General features: G+C 40.1%; 1 protein-coding gene across 1 annotated transcript in view; it reads left to right on the forward strand.

The window, feature by feature from the left end:
- Positions 1 to 19,081, forward strand: part of REXO5 (RNA exonuclease 5) — a 108,684-nt gene extending 89,603 nt beyond the window's left edge. Inside the window, exon 19 of the mRNA XM_089674779.1 lies at positions 18,499 to 19,081. Within this exon, the coding sequence (XP_089530905.1) occupies positions 18,499 to 18,774 (276 nt within the window). The 3' untranslated portion in view covers positions 18,775 to 19,081. The remainder of the gene's footprint in view (positions 1 to 18,498) is intronic.
- The last annotated feature ends 1,493 nt before the right edge of the window (positions 19,082 to 20,574 follow it).

Consider the following 20,574-nt stretch of genomic DNA (forward strand, 5'->3'; position numbering starts at 1 on the left):
TCATGATATGGGAATGTTTCTCATACTACGGTGTTGGGCCTATTTATCGCATACCAGGGATCATGGATCAGTTTGAATACATCAGAATACTTGAAGAGGTCATGCTGCCTTATGCTGAAGAGGAAATGCCCTTGAAATGGGTGTTCCAACAAGACAACGACCCCAAACACACCAGTAAACGTGCAACATCTTGGTTCCAGACCAACAAGATTGACGTTATGGAGTGGCCAGCCCAATCCCCGGATCTTAATCCAATAGAAAACTTGTGGGGTGACATCAAAAATGCAGTTTCTGAGGCAAAACCAAGAAATAGAGAAGAACTGTGGAATGTAGTCCAATCATCCTGGGCTGGAATACCTGTTCACAGGTGCCAGAAGTTGGTTGACCCCATGCAACACAGATGTACAGCAGTTCTCAGAAACAGTGCTTATACAACTAAATATTAATTGATTCAAAGGAAAGCAAAGCCTTCAAACATTTTTCAGTTTATATAGTGAATGTTTGAGTTTGTAAAAAGAATACAAACACTGCTATTTTTTTGAAGAGTCTAATATTCACTTTTCTTCAATTTGTTTAGAGGAACAACACAAATTTGATATATTTTTCTTCATGTTTCATGTTTTGATTTGGAATAGAATGTGTAATGTTCCCAATGCATTTGTGTGTATGGAAATAAAAGCTATTAGAAGGATTTTGAGCTCCCAATTGTCTAGCCGAATTTTCGAGGGCGGAGCCTGAACATGGCGGCAATGTAGGAGCTCGTGGACGGAGCTCCGTGGTCTGACCTCCCCAGGCCTCCAAGCTTATCCCCTGGAGTATGTTAGAGCCTAGCGGTGGGGGACTTACCCGGTCTGACGGCTCCCGGCGGAGGAGAGACTGATGCGGGTGAGGGAAAAGAAAGGAGCGGCTGGCGATTGAGGAAGAGAGAGTCCCTGGACGCTGGGAGACGAGAGGGGCCGGCGCGATCACGTGACCGGCCGCAAAGCACCTCTGGGAGACCGGGAAGCCGGCCGGCCGGCGTTTTGTGGAGAGAGAGCAGCGCTGACCTGTTTGCCGGGGGCCGACACACTCTCACACTCTCCCACTCTCCCCCTACCCCCCTAGTAACCCTGGAGCCTAAAAGTAGGAGAAAGGAGAACTACTGAGACCTGGACAAGGAGTCTGAAGAGACCCTGGGGAGTTCCCCCCCATGAACAGACCCTCAGAGGAATCGACCGAAAAGGCACTCACTGGAAGAAGACATAGGAGGAGGGTGAGTGACACTTATGAATAGCATTTTTTGAAGATCTATCATGCTGACCTCTAAAAAGTGTGTATAAGAACGGGGGACCCCTAGAGACTGTATAAAAAGTGGAAGAGGTACGCAGAGAGAAGAGGAGAGGTTCGGGGAGAAGAAGGGGGAGAGGGGGGAAGGAGGAGGAGGAGGAGAAGAGAAGGAGAAAAAACCAGCAGGGGGACAGAGCAGAGACTTGAAAGATTTAAGAAATAATTTCCCGCCCTACCCACAAACTTATAAAGGACTATAAGAAGGATAAGTGCCACAGAGAAAAATGAAAAACAAAAATGTAAAAGGAAGTGGGCTTAAAGGGTCCCAGACTGGCACAATTAAAAAATACACATCCCAAGGAAACGTAACCCCAGAAAGACCTCAGAGCAGATCTGAAAAAGGAGAAGCAGACCTTAGTATGGAAAGAAGCCCTAGAGTATCAATAGGCCCGGACACTAGTAACCAGCAAATATCAGGCAATACAGAGGCGGAAAAAGACCTACAAATACCTAATAAAAGGGAAATGGCAGAAATGTTTAAAGAACTGGAGAAAACAATAAAACAAGAAATGGTAAACATTCGCAGTGATCTGGGGCACCTCTTGGAGAGAATTGAGGAAACGGAGGAGAAAGTTAAAGGTCAGACCCAGGCTATCTCTGAACTTGAAAAAGAACTAATTAATATAGGGAAAGTCCAAGAAAAACTGTTATATAAGGCTGAGATACAAGAAAATAAAGATAGGAAAAGAAACATCTTGATACGTGGGGTTTCAGAAGACCTAAAGGGAGAAAGCTTGCAAGAGGTGGTTTGCAAAATATTTAACATTATAACAGACAGCTCTGAAATGGAAAGCTCTAAAATAGAAGGAACCTTTAGAAAAGGGAAAATCCTGAGAAACCTGGGGAAAGAAAGGCCGAGAGATATAATTGTCAAATTTTATGAATTTCGGGACAAAGAAAAAATCTGGAGGAAGACTAAGGGAAAATCAGTAATTAAGTATGAAGGAGGAGACATACAGATATACGCGGATCTGGCGCCAGAGACTTTGTGGAGAAGGAGAACTTTGAGACCCCTATTGAAAAGGTTGAAAGAACAAAAGGTGCAATATAGATGGGGGACTCCCGAATGCCTAATAGGATGGAAAAATGGGACTACAGCATACCTTAGGTTTCCAGAAGATATGAAAAATTTTTGTGACAGTTTAAAAATTCAAAGAATGGAAATCCCTGGCTGGGAAGAAGAACGATGAGAAAGTAGAGCGAAGAGAAAAGAGGACTGGCAATTTGTGAGGGGGAGGAGGTGGAGGGGGCGAGAGGGATGGAGGAAGAGAGAGGTGTGTGTTTTTTTTTTTTGGTTTTTTTTTTTTTTTTTATCTCCTTCTTCTCCTCTCGCCACCTACCCCCACTCTATTGCCTTTGTTATGGATTTTTTCTTCTTTTTTTTTCATTTTTTTCTCTCTCTCTCTTTTCTGCCGGTGATAATATCCAGGTGGGGCTTGGGAGGTTATGGGGAGGTTAGTCAAGGGGAAAGTCGTCCATGGACGGAGTTTTAGCCCAAGGATCAAATCAAAGGTGGATTTTTAATCCATAAATGATTAGTAGGCAAATGTTAGGCCTAAAAAGAGGGGGGAGGGGAGGGGGGAGGGAGGGGGTTGGAAGGTTGGCAGGGTGGGAAATGGGGGGGAGGGAGGGGGTTGGAAGGTTGGTAGGGTGGGAAATGGGAGAGGGAGGTTGTTTTCTCTGCAAAATAAAAGATGATATAAAAACAAGTGAGAAGGGAGAAGGAGAGAGAAATAAAAAATATAGATGGAGGAGAAAAGAGGAAATTTAAGGAAGATGGAAGAGATTCAGTTTATAACATATAACATAAATGGGTTGAACTGTCCCGGGAAAAGATATAGATTATTTAAAGAATTACATCATAGAGAAGCCTCAGTGATATTTTTACAGGAGACACATCTTGAGATAAGCTCAAATGTTAGACTGAGGACTAAAAAATACCCAACATGGTACTATGCAGATTCCCCGGTTAAAAGAGCAAAAGGGGTAGCAATAGGCCTGGCAAAGAACGTTAGGTTTGAGTTGGAAGATAGAAAAACAGACCCAGATGGGAGATTTTTGTTCTTAAGGGGCAAGTTACAGGAGATCGAGTGTACACTGGCCAACATCTACTGCCCTAATAAAAAACCGGAGGAGTATCTGAAAAAGGTGTTGAGGAAGTTGATGGACTTTAAAAAAGGACGTTTGATCCTGGCAGGGGATTTTAACTTCTGTATGGACCCACAAAGGGATGCCACCTCCCATATAAAGACAGAAGGAAGTAAGGCCCTGAAATTATTGAAAAAAGAATTACACATAAGTCAACTGGTAGATGCCTGGAGAATTACACACACGCAAGATAGAGATTATACTTTTTTCTCAAATATGCACAAGAGATATTCAAGATTAGATTATATATTAATAGAACATCAATTAATCGACCATCTGACCCAGGTAGATATAGAGACAATAACTTTATCAGACCACGCTCCAGTTACTATGAAAATGGAATGGGGGAGAAGGAAAAGCGGAGGGCTGGGATGGAAATTGAATGAGACACTTTTAGTGGAAAGGGAAATAGCTCAGAAAATAGGGGAGGAGATCGAACGCTTTTTTAAGGAGAATGAGACAGGGGAGGTGTCAACAGCCACAGTGTGGGAGGCTCACAAAGCTTATATAAGAGGAATATTAATGGCGATTGGGGCTAGAAAGAAAAAAGAAAGAAGGGAGAAAATGAATGAGCTCTTAGAAGAAATAGATAAATTAGAACAAATACATAAGAATAGAATAACAAAAGAAATAGAGCTGAAGTTAAAAAAACAGAAGGAAGAACTGAAAGAAATGATAGAAGAGGAGAGGAGAAAAGTATATAATAGAGTTCTAAGTGAGAGATATAGATGGGGAGAAAGACCTGGAAAGTATCTGATGAGAGCCCTGAGGAAAAAGAAAAATAGAAATTATATAGAAAAAATAAAAGATGCTAAAGGAAACATGAAACACTCAAATAAAGATATCACCAAAGCCTTCATAGAATATTACAGGAAACTGTACAATATAAGCCCCTCGGAAAGTTCAGAAACTATAGACAGTGAGAAAAACCAGAAAAGAAAGAAATATTTGGAAATGGCTAGGTTATTAAAATTAAGTGAGGACCAACTAAACTCCCTAGACGCAGATATCTCACAGGAAGAAATAAAACTAGCATTAAAGGGGACAGTGTCGGGGAAAAGCCCAGGCCCAGATGGTTATACAGTGAGATACTATAAAAAATTCAGTGAAATCTTAGTACCAAAACTCAAAAACTACATGAATGCACTAGGTGGAGAGATGGAAGTAAGAAGAGAATCATTACAAGCCCAACTCGTGCTCATTCAGAAAGAGGGAAAAGATCCCTCTCAGTGTTCTAGCTATAGACCTATTTCACTACTGAACACAGACACTAAGTTGTACGCAAAGGTCCTAGCAAACAGATTGAAAGAGCTAATGCCTGGATGGATACATGAGGATCAGGTGGGCTTTGTTCCAGGTAGGGAAGGAAAAGATAATGGGGTACGATCATTGATGCTAATCCAAAAGAGTAAAAAGGGAAAAGAACCGGCGGTACTACTGTCTATAGATGCTGAAAAAGCGTTTGATAGGGTAAATTGGAGATTCATGATGGACACTCTGGAAGCTTTGGGAATCGGGCCTAGGATGAGAGAATGGATAGGAAAGCTGTACAGATACCCCTCGGTGGTCATCGGGGTAAATGGGGAGAGGTCAGAACCCATTGAGATGTCAAACGGAACAAGACAGGGATGCCCATTATCCCCATTGCTGTATGTTATATCTCTAGAACCTCTACTATCAACAATAAGACTGAATAGAGACGTAAAGGGAATCCGAATAGGAGATACGGAACATAAAGTTGCTGCTTTCGCAGACGACTTGTTGTTCTATGTAGGAAACCCCAGGATAACACTTCCAAACTTAATGAAGTCACTAAAGGAGTACGGAGAACTATCAAATTTAAAGATAAATCCAACAAAAACGGAGATTCTAAATATAAACATCTTAAAAAACGAAAAAGAAAGGATACAAAAAGAATTTCCCTTTAAATGGAAAGATAGAGATATAAAATATCTAGGAGTAAAACTCACAGCCTCACATAAACATCTATATAAACTAAACTATATTACACTGATAAATGAGATTAGAGATGAATTAAAAAGATTGGAGGGAGGAACCCCGACATGGATGGGCCGTATTAATCTGGTAAAAATGGTAATAGTACCAAAAATCATATATAGATATCAAATGATCCCAATTAAACTCCCAGAGATTTTCTTTAAAATAATTAAGAAATTGATAACAAGATACATATGGAGGAATAAAAAACCAAGACTGTCATACGAACTGCTAAGTAGGAGGAAAGAAAGAGGGGGTTTAGGGCTCCCAGACTTTAAAAGATATTACAAAGCGGTAATACTGGCAAGAACCATAGATTGGATATTTAATAATAAAAAAAGCTGGGTGAGAATAGAGAATGAACTCAGCGGAATAGACTTGGGAAGAATGATATGGGTACCAACACAGTATAGGGGTTTAAATGACAATGTAAATACATACACTTTGAATGTTTTAAAGATTTGGGATAACTTACACAGAAGTATGAAATGGACTTTTAATTCTACACTGATTCCACTAAAAAATACAGAGTTTTTCCCCCCAGGTAGAGAAGAAATAGGAGGGAAGTGGTTTAAAAAAGATAAGGTGCAATTAGGAGATATCTTGGTGGGAGATGAAATAGGAGCATATGGCGAATTGAAAAAAAAAGAGGGAGAGATTTTCACTAAATTAGACGAATGGCGGTATTTCCAATTGAGGTGTTTTGTCGGAAGTTTGCCAAGACCTTTAAGGACAAGAGACAATTGGAACTTGTTTGAAAAGACATTGGGAACACAAGGTGATGGGAAACACGGGATTGCTAGAATTTATAAAATACTCACTGAACTAGACACAAACACGAAACCAACATATTTAACAAAATGGGAAATGGATATGGGAGTTGTGATAGATGAGGAAAAGCAGAGGAGAATGTATAGATTAACTCACGAAAATGTCTCTATGAGAGAAGTAGAAATGAACTATAAGTGTTTGACAAGATGGCACATTTCACCAGTAGTAGAAAATAAGATGTGTGGAGAGAGTACACCGCTGTGTTGGAGGGGATGTGGAGAAATAGGCACAATATACCATATATGGTGGGGATGCCCAAAAATCCAGATATTCTGGACAACAATAATCCACTTAATAAGAAAATTGACAGAAATAGATATAAATCTAGATCCAGAAGTATGTATTTTGCACATCACGGATATAACGGTAAATAAATATAAAAAATCAGGGATATGGAACTATATAAATGCTGCAAAAGCCCTGATACCCAAGTTCTGGAGGCAAATAGAGGCACCAAAGGAAGAGGACTGGATTGAAAGAGTTGAGCAGATTAAAAAGATGGAAAGGCTGTGCCATACCCAAGAAGATAAGATGGAGGTTTATCATGGGAAATGGGAGAACTGGGAAAAAGCCAGATTATATATGAGGTGTAGGAAAAATAAAGATAACAACAGAAAAATTCCACTTGCTGATATAAGAAGACGTAGAGAAAAGATAGAATAGGCAGAGGGGACATAGGGTGGGGGGTGGAGAAGGGGGGAAAAGGTTGCATAGAGTATATAAAGTAGAAATGTTGGTTAATATAATATTATAGAATATATTTTATATATATATATATATATTTATATTGTGATGATGAAATGTAATTGAAATGGAAAATTAATAAATATTTGAATTATAAAAAAAAAAGAAGGATTTTGAGCTTTATTCACTTTTTTCAACACACTGCTATTATTTTGAACACAACTGTATATGTGTAAACAGCTGTAAAACTGTAGGATCAAGAATTGAGATAGAGAAATCCCTCTTAAGAGATGTTATTCCTTAAGACTTGGTTTCCACAATTAGGGCCACTGCTGGATGGAGTCATTCTAGCTAGCTCAAACTGGAACTTAAGGAGTCCAGCTGACCATCAGTGGATTATTTAAATGTAGAGACATTAATTTTCCAGTGTGAAAAGACTACTATTGAGGTGAATTGCTGGGGAGTTCACCAATTTTCCAGGAATTCCCCCTCCTGGGAAAAAGTTGCCTCACATGATCAGAAGAAGGCTGTGACTTCAGATAGGAAATTACCCAGCAATGGTTGTACTCAGGAAATGTTTGTGGCAGTTGAAGCCAAAGAACAGCTTGTAACTGAAACAGCAAATACTACCATAGGAGTTGGCTGAGTATACAGCATTAGCCAAATGGGACATGAGATCAAGCATGTCAGATTCAATAATGGAAAAATGGAAAACAGATTCCATAGAATGCTGTGATGATTCTTGGTCAGATATAGGATACTTGAGCACATTTATATAAGAAGTGCCAATATAAGCATGCTTTGCTGATGAGATAACAAGTGCAAAGGACTGGATGTTTGTGAGCAGGCTGTTCATTTGTGCTCAAACTGAGAGGCTCAGGCAGCTAAACCAGAGAGGACAGTGGTGAGGCCAAGTTGCACCCTGTTGTCCGCAATTACAGCGGTCAAATCGGACTTAGAGCCGCACCAATTTCTAAAGTACTACTTTTGGTGCAATTAACAGACTTCTGTGTCAGATGTCTTACAAATCGGCATTTCCCCTGACTTTGAAATCATGTGATTTCACTATAAGTAAGAGCTGATGATGGATCAGACAGGTGAATAAATGTGTGTCCAGTAGGAAATCCAGAAGGTGGGAAAGACAGTGACATGCACGTGCATGCATGGCTCAATGCGGTAATGCCATGTAGATGGCGAAACCTCATGACAAAAATATGGGAAGATTTAAATTAAACCTCTCTGTCACAACTCTGTTGAGAGGGAGGCACATTCCAGACCTGAATGCATTAGAGTACTACATAGGTATCTAGAAGAAGGTTCTGGGGACCAAGACCAATGTTTTGCAATAAAATGTGTAAATTGTGACAGGCATCTTGCAATAGTCAGTGTTCACCAATCCAGGCACTGAGAAATTACAGCCTGAGTATAGAAACAGCGGTTTGCTACTAACAGGCAGAGTACAAAGACTATGGGATGCAATAGCAGAACGGAAAGACCACAAAAGTGATTAAAAGAGAATGGGTATACTAAGGTAATACCACTGCTCATAAAACTGATAACACTCCAATGCCTAAAGGATTCTGCATGACATATTATATACATGGTGACATACCAAGATGCCTTTGTTCTTTCCTGAGGTGAATGAAGTGGAAAAATATTGGAAACTGGGTACACTAAAGGAATACCTCTAGCAGAATAACAAGAGTATTGTGAAAAGACCCAGGACAGTGTAGAGTGCAGAGTTCAAAGACAACAAACCTTTGATCCTAAAAATGAGAGCATTCATATTGCTAAGGATTTATTAGGTAATATAAAGGATGTAATTTCCTGGGGTAATTTCATACATGAAAAAAAGAGACTGGGTATATAATAAAGTAGTGCCCCTACTCCTAAGGAGAGCACTCATATTGCTAAGGCTTCAGCCTAATGTGAAGAGCAGAGTGTTTTCAGGGACTTAAATACACCAGAAGCTGGTATGGTCCTGGACATATAAAGCACTTTGTTGCTAACAAACCAGTTCACTGTGTGTCTGAGGAGCTCCACTACCACCGCCTGATGGTCACATTACAGGTTGGTATCGCAGTCGTCAGTCCTGCAGGGTATGGATATGGCCTCCAAAGCTGGTCTGAGGATCAGCCAGTCTGGATAGCTGATGTGTGGAGGACTAGCTCAAGCAGCATATAGAAATCTTGAAAATAAAATATAGGAGATCAATTATTCTCAATAGCTCTACTGTAAATTAGGCTACAGCTAAACCAATGTTTGGAGATAGGAACTGCTGTTCTGCACAATCACAGGCTCCTAATCCCAGAACACAGGGTTACTTGCAACCATAGAACATTTACAAAGCTAAAATGGGAATCCAGAATCCTTGGGCAGGGGAAGGGTATTTTCCCACTTAAATTTTAACATGAAAAGAGATCATTCTGTACGGCTATCTTGTGTTCTTTGAAACAGGGTTTCAGCTAATCCGACAGTGCTGCAGTCAGAATTATTTTGTAGGCCAATTACTGCAGGATCTGACATATGAAATAACACAGGGCATGGGAGTAGCTAGAACTGCTTTGTACTAGTCTGACATTCTTTGTTCAGAGCTCAACAATAGAATTCTTTTCTCTACACACAGCAGAAACTCAGAATACTCCCAGTTTATTGGCCTGATACTGCAATGAATGAATCACTTGCTCACTTTGCTGCTGATACTGTGGAAAGCTACAGAAGAATAACCAGAGCTGGATCAGTTCAAAAGACAAACGGTTAAGAAATAATCCAGATGTAGATGTAAAGCATTCTTCCTTTGAATTTCTGAAATCATTAAGGTATACTGCAAGTTCAACTATAAGTAATAGTTCTAGGTCTTATGCCTTGTTCACAAGTTCTTCAGCTTATGTAAAAGCAGTTTGTAAATGTTTAGGAATCTTTGGGTGGCTCTGTTAAAGCCTTTAACCACTTGACCACCAGAATGTTTTAACTCCCTTCCTGACCATGGCATTTTTTGCTATTTGGCACTGCGCTATTTAATTGGTAATTGCGCAGTCATGCAATGATGTACCCAAACAAACCCGATCACCACTGAGTTTATTTTTTGCGATATAAATGAAAAAGGATGGAATAATTTGGGAAAAAAAAAAGTCTACTTTCGTTTATAAAAAAACTATCCAAACAAACTCAAATGTGACCATAAATTTAGTGTACTCTGCTACATGTCTTTGGTAAAAAAAAACAAAAAACTTTTTTGCCATTTTTTTTTCTTGGGGTGTTTGTACTGCCCTGGCATTTTAGCACCTCAAGAAATTTGATAGGCAGTCAGAAAGTAAAAGCTGTGTAAATTCCAATATATCTACAATAGTTTGTAGACACTATAACCTTCACACAAACCAATTAATATACATGTATTGAGATTTGTTTTTGTTTTTTTACTTAAGAGAGGTCATTTTGGGGGGGGGGTTGTACTGCCCTGGTATTTTAGCGCCTCAAGAAATGTGATAAGGCAGTCAAAGTAAAAGCCGCGTACAATCCAGTATATAGTTCATAGTTTGTCGACGCTTTAATTTTCACACAAACCAATCAATATACACTTATTGGGATTTTCTCACACATGCCATTGGTATATGTGGAATTACACCCCAAAACACATTCTGCTACTTCTCCCTAGTATGGGGAAACCACGTGTGAGAGACTTTTTGGGAGCCTACCTGCGTATGGGCTCGAAAACCAACGCCCACCTTCAGGTTTTCAAAGGGCATAATTTCCTCTTTTCACATCCTGAATACCTATCACAGTTTCAGAGGCCCTGAAATGCTAGGATAGCAACCCCCCATCCCCCCAAATTACCCCTTTTTGGAAAGTAGACACCCCAAGGAATTTAATAAAAGGCATGGTAATTATTTTGCAGATCTTAGTTTTTGTCACAAGGTTTTGAAATAGAAAAGAAAAAACCACCATGTCTCTTAGCAAATATCTTGGAGTGTCTACTTTCAAAAAAGGGGTCATTTTGGGGTGTTTTGTACTATCCTGGCATTTTAGAGCCTCCAAAATTGTGATAGGTAGTTAGGAAGTGTAATGAAGAAATAACACCCATTAAAAGCATGAAGGCGCTTATTGGATTTTGGTGGCTAACTAGCCACTAGGATTGCTTTACATGAAAGCTGATCACCGGCTGAAAAAAACAATACCAACTTCAGGTATCATCCAGGTATAACCACTCAAAGTACTGGTACGTCGCTGGTCCTTGTTGGGCATATATGTAATGTTCTTTTGTTGATTAATGGGGATGAAGACATCTCTGCCAGAAAAAGTTTGTGCTATAACCACTATTAGAATCCACCACCCTGTATATTCCCACTTCTGATGTTGGGCGTTCCTCAGATTCCTCCATTCACATCAATAGATGTGGATGAAGAAATGTCTGCCAGAAAAAAAAAAGGTGAAAAAATATATGCCGAAACATCCGCCCACCGATCACCCCAGGCCCTCATGCTTGGGCATATACATTTTTTAATAACTGCAGATGAGAAATCTCCAGCAGCACTGCACGCACTGACATTTGAATTCTGAACACAAACCCTGCTGCTGTCAGAATAGATTAGTGCTGCAGCTGAATGGCGTCCCTGCAAACAACAATGGTTAACAATAAAACACAGTAACAATTTAGCATTAAATCAATTAAAGCTTTTTTTTTTATTGAAATTTGTGCCCCAAAAAATTATGAAAAAATATATGCTGAAGCATAGGAGCGATCCACACACTGACCACCCTGCAGCTAATTAGTGTTCATGCAAAACAAACAACGGTTAATAACACTGTTCAACAGGTAAAAAGTTTTGGGCATACAATTAGCTAATCTTACATAATTTTGGGGTGCTGAAAACGAAAATGACCCTAAAAAATATTGATTGGCTCTAGTTTCCATGATATATTCACCCATCTAATGACGTAAGCCATTCAAAATTATGATGCAACTTCAGCTGCATATTGCGCAATTGATACTGGTGACCAATAGAAAATTGCATGTATACTGAGATGATGCAATATTAGCCTTTAATTGCATCACTTCACTGCATAAAAGCTGCAGTATCTGTAGCTGATTGTAGTTCGACAGCGTCTTTACATTTCGTTTTATGCTTATATAGGCTACTCAGTAATGCCTCAAACTTGTGTGAATAAAGCAGATAATTTCTGCTATATCTGCGGTGAAATAACTTTTATCTCACAAAAAAGGAGGATAAGAGGAATGATTAAGAAAGCCTACAACTTGTATTTTGGCTGCAAGATAGGAGACCAGGACAAGAGCTGGGCACCACATATATGCTGCAATTCTTGTGGGACGGCACTGGAGCAATGGTTGAATGGAAAAAAGGCATCTATGCCTTTCGCTGTGCCAATGATTTGGAGAGAGCCAACAGATCATGTTAGTAATTGTTACTTTTGTATGGTGCCTCCAACAAAAGGGCTAAATAAGAAGAAAAAGTTATCTGTGCACTATCCAAATATTCCATCGGCAATACGTCCAGTTCCTCATGGAGAGGGGCTACCAATTCCTAAAGCACCAGAATCCTTCGTGGTTGAGTCAAGTGAGGAAGAACCTGAAGCGTGTAGTCATCAACCGTCAACCTCACATGACCCAGACTTTCTTCCATCCACACCCACTGAACCACACCTCATTACACAAGTGGAATTGAGCGATCTTATCAGAGACCTGGATCTTCCGAAGAACAAGGCAGAGCTTTTGGTGTCAAGACTACAACAGTGGAATCTCCTAGCAAGTGATGTTCGTACGTCTTTCTACCGTCATCGTCAGAAAGATCTGATCCCATTCTTCGTCCAGGAAGGTGATATTGCTGTATGTAACAATGTTCATGGTTTAATCTCAGCCATCGGCGTATGCTATGATCCCGATGAGTGGAGGCTGTTCATTGATGCTTCAAAGGCGAGTCTTAAAGCTGTTTTGCTCCATAATGGCAATCAGCTGCTGTCAGTTCCAGTTGCTTACGCAGTTTCAATGAAAGAAACGTATGAAAACTTGAAAGAGCTTTTAAGGTGCATCAACTATGATGAACATCAATGGTCGATTTGTGGTGACCTGAAGGTAATTGCTATCCTACTTGGACTTCAAGGTGGATATACTAAGTACTGCTGCTTCCTCTGTGAGTGGGACAGTCGTGCGAGAGAAATGCACTATGCCAAAAGAGACTGGCCATTACGCCAGTCATTGCAGCCTGGAGAAAAAAATGTTAACTATCCAGCACTTGTAGACAGCAATAAGATCTTATTACCTCCATTACACATCAAGTTGGGATTAATGAAAAACTTTGTTAAAGCAGGTTTCAAGTACCTGATTAGCAAATTTCCAGCACTTAGTGCTGCAAAAATAGATGAAGGAGTCTTTGTTGGGCCACAGATTCGTAAACTTATTCATGATGATGAGTTTCTTTCTCTGTTGCGTGGAAAGGAAAAGGCTGCCTGGACAGCATTTGTATCAGTGACATCAAATTTTCTTGGAAACAATAAAACACCAGACTACAAGAAAGTGGTAGAAAAACTCATCCAGACTTACAGAAATCTGGGTTGCAACATGTCTCTAAAAATTCATTTTCTACATTCGCATCTGGATTTTTTCCCACCAAACTGTGGAGCAGTGAGTGATGAACACGGAGAGCGCTTCCATCAAGACATTGCAGCTATGGAAAGAAGATATCAAGGTAAATAGAGCCCATCAATGCTTGCTGACTATTGCTGGACAGTTGTAAGAGATAGCCCTTTCCTCGAATACAAGAGAAAAGCCAAGAGAAGCAAAACCGACACAAACTGAAGACAAAACTAGTGAGAATCCTAAGTATTAAAATAATTCAACTTAGCTTATGGCTATAATTTTTCTTGGTAATCCTATGCAATATATTATGCCATTTAGGCTTTGTTATGTAGTCAATATCACTTGCTTTATATTTGTGGAAAGACATCTATCTATATAATTATTGTGCATTATGTAGTCATTACGCCTATAGTAGAAAACTTTCCGTTTACAGAAAAACTAGAGCCAATTGACAAATTTCATTGTTATATTTGAACTCAGAATGTGAAATTCATTAAGAAATGGATCCTTTTGTTTCCAAAACTGGCAAAAAATTAAAATTTGTTGAACAGTGTAATAAAACACAGTAACAATAGAATAACTCAACTTTTCTTTTTATGCAAATATGAGCCAAAAACAAAAGAAAAAATATATGCCAAAGCATAGGAACTATCCACCCACTGACTACCCCAGGCATTCTTGGACATATATGTTCTTTTTAACTGTAGCTGAGAAATCTCCTGCGGCAGCACTGCAAGCGCTTATATATATTTCCAGACTGTGATTTTAGATAGATAATACAATAATTTCCTATCGAACATCTTTTGTGTGGTTGTGTACCCTAGAGTGTGTTTGCTGATCCCTATACTAACACGCCACTAGTGTATGGCAGCGACAGAAGCAGTCCTTGAAGCAGAGACCAGGTTGGCCAGGACAAGAGTAACATGAGGGGAAAAAAAAAAAGCGCGTGTCATGCCTAATTCCATGTCTGCTATATACAGTACAAACGATACAAAACAGCTGTGATGATCTCTTCCTGAAATTTTAGGAAGGATCCACTTCTTCCAGTTGGTTTGTAAAGTACAAAACTATTGTACAGAGCCAATTGAAAAATATACAGACACTTTTTCGTACCAACATCTGGCTTTATGGGAAACCAAATACGGCAGTGCACTGATTTTCTCAGTGAATGGCTTTGCAAGAGGCATAGCAGGACAAGTCTGATCATTGGAGAAGAGCAGACAGAGTTCCAGCACAGCCAGAAAATTGACCACGCTGCATAGTGTGGTCAGTTTTTGATAGGAAAGCAGTGGGACTGGCAGGAACACCAGCGATTTCACACAAAGAAAGCAATACAAAGAGAACAGGATACTTTTTCTTTTACAATGGATTATATTAAAGAAAAGACAACATCAGAGAAACAAACAAGATCACTGACCAACAAAAATGAGACATACACGTTTTCTGATGAATAGTACCATGAATGCACTGAAGTAGAAACAAGGAGAAAAACTGAGTACACAAGCGCAGTATATGAGGTAAAATAAAACATGTTAGTTTGCAAAAGTGGCAGACAATTTGAAACCAATGAATTAGTAAACAGAGCCAAGATTATCACAAAGTCCACAAACACAAAGCAGGAAAAAACAAACAAACACGAAGCCTCACCGAGTGTACATTGGTACTCCACACCCAGGACTCCCAAGGAAGTCCGACAAGTAGATACAATAATGCTGGCACAGTTCTTAGAGAAAGAAGTCACAATTAGCGCAAATATCATAAAAACTGGCAGAACAGAGAAGAGAAAAGGAGGAACGAATAAAGAAAAGACAAAAGACAAAGAAAGGGCTCTAGGGGATCTCGATGGAAAGAAAAAAAAAAAAAAATCTTATAATCAACAAAAGGGACCGGTCAAATCTAGACGGTTGGGCTATATCAAGCCAGGGGCGCCACATCTGCAGAAACTTTGTGTGAGTGTCTAACAGCATAGCCGTCAGTTTCTCATTAACTAATATAAAATTCATCCGATTTTTGACTGCGTCGAAGCTGAGGAGGGGGGTCTTCCAAGCCCTCACGATCTTTAAAAGAACAGGATGCTTTTTCATACAAGTTTATGATATAGCAGGCACATATCAGGAATTTGAATTGTTGGGTTTATATATTCTTTAAGACTTAAACTGTGAAGGGTAGGTGCAGACTGGCATAGAGCCCACTCACACTCATGTAGCAGATGATAAATAAGATAATAAAATGGAGAGGACAGCACCCCTAGCAGCTGCTCAGTTTGCCAGAACAAGAAATACACACGTTCTATCTGCTGCTTTGAATGAAATGCTTGGGAATATATTAAATAACTTAATTGCCAGCCTTAACAAAACCAAAACAAAACAAAAAAATCAAACAAAAAAAACCCACCACATGTAGTGAATACATATCTTTGCTCACCTCTCCTTGTGAATATTCTAGTTCCCTGACCTTTATACTAATTCAGTGGCTTCAGGACTTCATTTTGACATTCTTGATTTGCAGGCTTGTCCAAGGTCAGTGTATCCCAAGTATTGAAACCAGAGACAATCAGGAAACTAGCCTTTTCATAGTTACAGGTGTGCTCAAATGTTGAAATTCTTGAATTGATGTTGAAAATATGACTGATCATGCCAAAAAACTGTAGTGATCAATTGAAGTAATTTATTATCACATAGTTGTTTGGCTCCTTTTTAAATCATAATGATAACAAAAATCACAAAAAATGGCACTGATCAAAAGTTTACATACCCTGGAATGTTTGGCCTTGGTACAGACAAAAAAAGGTGACACACACACACATTAAAATGGTAATTAACTGCTTCTCCGCCGCCCTATAGTAGAACTACTGCTACAGGGCAGCAGGGCTGTGCAAAATCACATATACATACATGTGATCTGCATTTTCAGGTGGGGGGAGCGTGCGCGCTGCCCTACCTGCACCGCCATTGGCGGCTGCAGAGGTCAATAACCGGGTCCCGGCCGGCGATCGCCGAGTAAAACTGACAGGGGAGAGACCTGTGTGTAAACAACACAGGTCTCTCTCCTGCCAGCAAGGACATGCTGCTGTGTATTTCTCTACACAGCAGAGAAATACACAGCAGCATGTTTTCCTAGTAAAACACACACAGCACATGATGTAAAACACACACAGAACACAATGTAAAACACACACAGAACACAGTTAACCTTTTGATCACCCTAGATGTTAACCCCTTCCTGCCCAGTGTCATTAGTACAGTGTCAGTGCTTTTTATTTGTCTCACTGGGATGACAGTGGCAATTAGTCAGTTCCCACCCAGTGTCAGAATGCTTGCCGCAGTCCCGCTATAAGTCGCTGATCGCCGACATTACTAGTATAAAGAGTAAAAAAAAATTCCAGTATAAATACCGCCATTCGTAGACACTATAACTTTCCCAATTAATTTACATGAATTGGGATTTTTTTTTTTATCAAAGTCATGTAGCAGAATACATTTTGGCCTAAATTTATGAAGATATTTAATATTTTTACTGGATATTTTTTATAGCAAAAAGTAAAAAATATTGTTTTTTTTCAAAATTGTCAGTCTTTTTTTGTTTATAGTGCAAAAATGCACAGGTGATCAAATACCACATAAAGAAAGCTCTATTTGTGGGGGGGAAAAAAAGGACATAAATTTCATTTATGTACACTGTTGCATGACTGCGCAATTCTGAGTTAAAGTAACGCAGAGCTGTATCCCAAGAAATGGCCTGGTCAGGGAGGGGGGTAAATCCTCTGGTGGGCAAGTGGTTAAAAGTTAATTTCCCACATTTCTGGCTTTTTAAATTGCAATTAGTGTCTGTGTAAAAAATAGTGAGTTTGTTGTGGATGCACTGATGTTTGTTGTGGATGCCCTCATATGGATGCACTGAGCAGGCTAGATACTGACTCATGTAATCTGGAGTGACGAGACCAAAAAAGACCTTTATTGTCACAACCATAAGTACTGTTTGGAGAGGGGTCAACAAGGCCTATAGCGACAAGAATACTATCCCCACTGTGAAGAGTGGTGGCTTACTGATGTTCTGGGGGTGTGTGAGCTCTAAAAGCACAGGGAAAATTGATAGCAATATGCATGCAGCATGTTATCCGAAAATATTAGCAGACAAATTGCATTCTTCTGCACAAAAGCTGGGACATTCCTGGACTTTTCAGCACATCATTGACCCTAAGCACAAGGCCCTCCAGTGGTTACAGCACAAAAGGTGAAGGGCCCTGGAATGGTCATCCCAGTGTCCTGACCTTATCATCCAGCTACTCTGGGGAGATCTCAACCATGCGGTTCATACAGAAAGACCAAAGATTTTGCATGACCTGGAGGCATTGTTCCAAGACAAATGGGCACCTATACTACCTGCAAGAATTTGGGGCCTCATAGACAACTATTACAAAAGACTGCATGCTATCATTGATGCTAAAGGGGGCAATACACAGTATTAAGAGCTAAAGGTATGCAGACTTTTGAACTGTTTACTTGTTGCCATGTTTTGTTTTTTGATTGTACCGGTCTGTTGTGACCTACAGTTAAATATGAATCCCAATATGGAACATTTATGTAAGAATTATAAGCAGAAAGGATTTATATCTAAAATCTATGTCCTATTACATTCCAACTCCTCTAAATTGCCTTACATGGACAGATGGGAGTAGATGGATGAGGTTGAGTGGAGTAGACTGGCTCAATATGCTTCTCAGTCTCTGATAGAAAAAAATGATAGGTCCTCTTGAGATGGTACATGGTACCTGTGCAGGTGGCGTCCTGTGTTCTGGATGCCTCACCCCTCTGCTTTTGTGGCTGTGGCTAAACAGAGACAGTGCTCCATGTTTGGTGGTTGTGTCTGAAAGTCTGGTGGTTTTGGATATGCACATATAACTTTATCCTCTCACCCAGATGAATCTCAGGAAAAGCCCTCAGCAGGCCCTACTGGGTAACCCAGTGGAGGGGGCACCGAGACCTGTGAGACGGTCCGTAACATTGATTTTTACGGCAGCTAGAATTTCCATTGCGCGGTCTTGGAAGTCTCCTGTGATCTCGTTCTACCTTTTGAAGGCCAAACTGACATGGATCATGATGAATGAACGCCTGTCGGCGATCCTTCAAGAAAAGATGGCCCTTTTTGAAAGGATTTGGGACCCGTGGATTAGATATCTGTTGAGCTCTCCATGACTTGGGACTATCTACCTGCCGAGAGGTGAGGAGGGCGTACCTGCAGTTTCCCCCCTCCCCCCCCTTTTTTTTTCCTTTTCTTCTTCTCTTGTTTTACTTCCATTTATCTATTTTCTCCTCCTTTTTTCTTTGTTGAGCTTATTTGTGGTGGGCCGTTATGCACTGTTAGACGGTTATCGCTGTGCCTTTACCTATGCCTGTTACACTGGAATGTGCCTATATGGTTTCATTCTAGGAAATGCTATATATGTTTCTTTTCCTCTCTTCCTCCTGTGTATTTCAGGGACGTGTTTGTATTTTATTGAAGGTTAATAAAAACCTATTGAAAGAGAAATATAAATCCCATAAAAAAATAAAAGAAAGGTGTTTTGCCTGCTCATTCCTGTTTTCTTTAAAATTGTAATGTATATTACAAATTCACCAAGGGTATGAAAACTTTTGAGCACAACTGTAAGTCAACAATGGCAGCCTCCACGTATCTCAGTACACATATCCTTCTGGGCCCCATTTACACTACGCATGTGCATTAGGTTCCACTGCATTATGGCAACCCATTCATTTTTAACCACTTGCAAACTGGGCTATAGCCGAATGATGGCTACAGCACGGTTGTCCAGTTCTGTTAGGGCATCATATGATGTCCTCCCAGAACAGGCCCTCCCCCGCACTCCCAGCAGCACAAACCCGGCAATCTCCGTGTTTGCTGTGTCCAAAGGACACAGCTGATTACATGATGTGGTAAATGGCTAATCACAGTGGCCTTTTACCACGTGATCAGCTGCGTCCAATGACACAGCAGATCCTTGGGTAAATACAGTTGCTGGTTATTGGCTGCACTTTCCTCACGCTGTCACAGCATGAGGAAAGTACTGCCGATAACTGGCAATTGTCAGAACAGATCGGCACTGATGATCAGTGCCTAGCAGTGTTGCATCAGTGTCACCTCATCAGTGCCCATCAGTGCTGCCTAATCAATGCACATCAGTGAAAGGGGATATAAGGACCCGGTAGGCAAGTGGTTAAATAGGACGGCAGTGCACCTTATCTTCACAAAAACTGGACATGTAATAATTTTCTTTAAAGGCAGTGCACAATAACGCATGCCATGTGTGTTGTGGTGCGCTGCACCGCCAGTTATGGTACATTGTGTTGGGGTGCCATTCAAAGAATTAGGGAAACACTGTGCACACTTTGCAGCAACATGCGGTAAAATGTGCGATTTATAACAATGCAAATATGTAAAGGAGCCTTAAAGTGTATTTAAAGCCTAAATCTCATTTTTCAGTAGGCATAGCATCATTTCTCACTGTATATAGTTTCTTTGAGCAAATCATAATTTTGTGAATCCATTTCAAAGTTTTCTGCTTGAGATCCTGCCAGTGACAGCAATTTTGTTTATTACATCTGACAAAGCTAAGCCACTCTCAATTAGCAACGGCTAAAGCCTGCTTTGCAAGCCGCTTAAGACGCCATTAAGCTATCTTTCAGATAGATGCATTTCTTCTGCTCACCAGAAAGCAGTCCAACTGACAAATGGAGGATTTTGAATGGCACAACACTTGCTTTTTGAGAGGCGTTAGCTTCGTGTCATCAGCCTGCAACAGGAATTGCTGTTACTGGTGGGATCTTCAAGCTGAAAAAATGTAAACAGATTTACGAAAAACAAAATTGCCTAAGAAAGCTGTACATAATGAGGCATGATGCTAAATTCGCTGGAAAAAAATTAGGGTTTTACATACACTTTCAGGTCTTATGGGCAAAATAAAAGATCCTGTAAGAGTGTCATACTCATTACTCCAT

This window comes from Staurois parvus, unplaced genomic scaffold (genome assembly GCF_062004578.1).
Source record: "Staurois parvus isolate SC_StPar_1 unplaced genomic scaffold, SC_StPar_1.0 ptg000152l, whole genome shotgun sequence".
In the NCBI taxonomy this organism is placed as follows: domain Eukaryota; kingdom Metazoa; phylum Chordata; class Amphibia; order Anura; family Ranidae; genus Staurois; species Staurois parvus.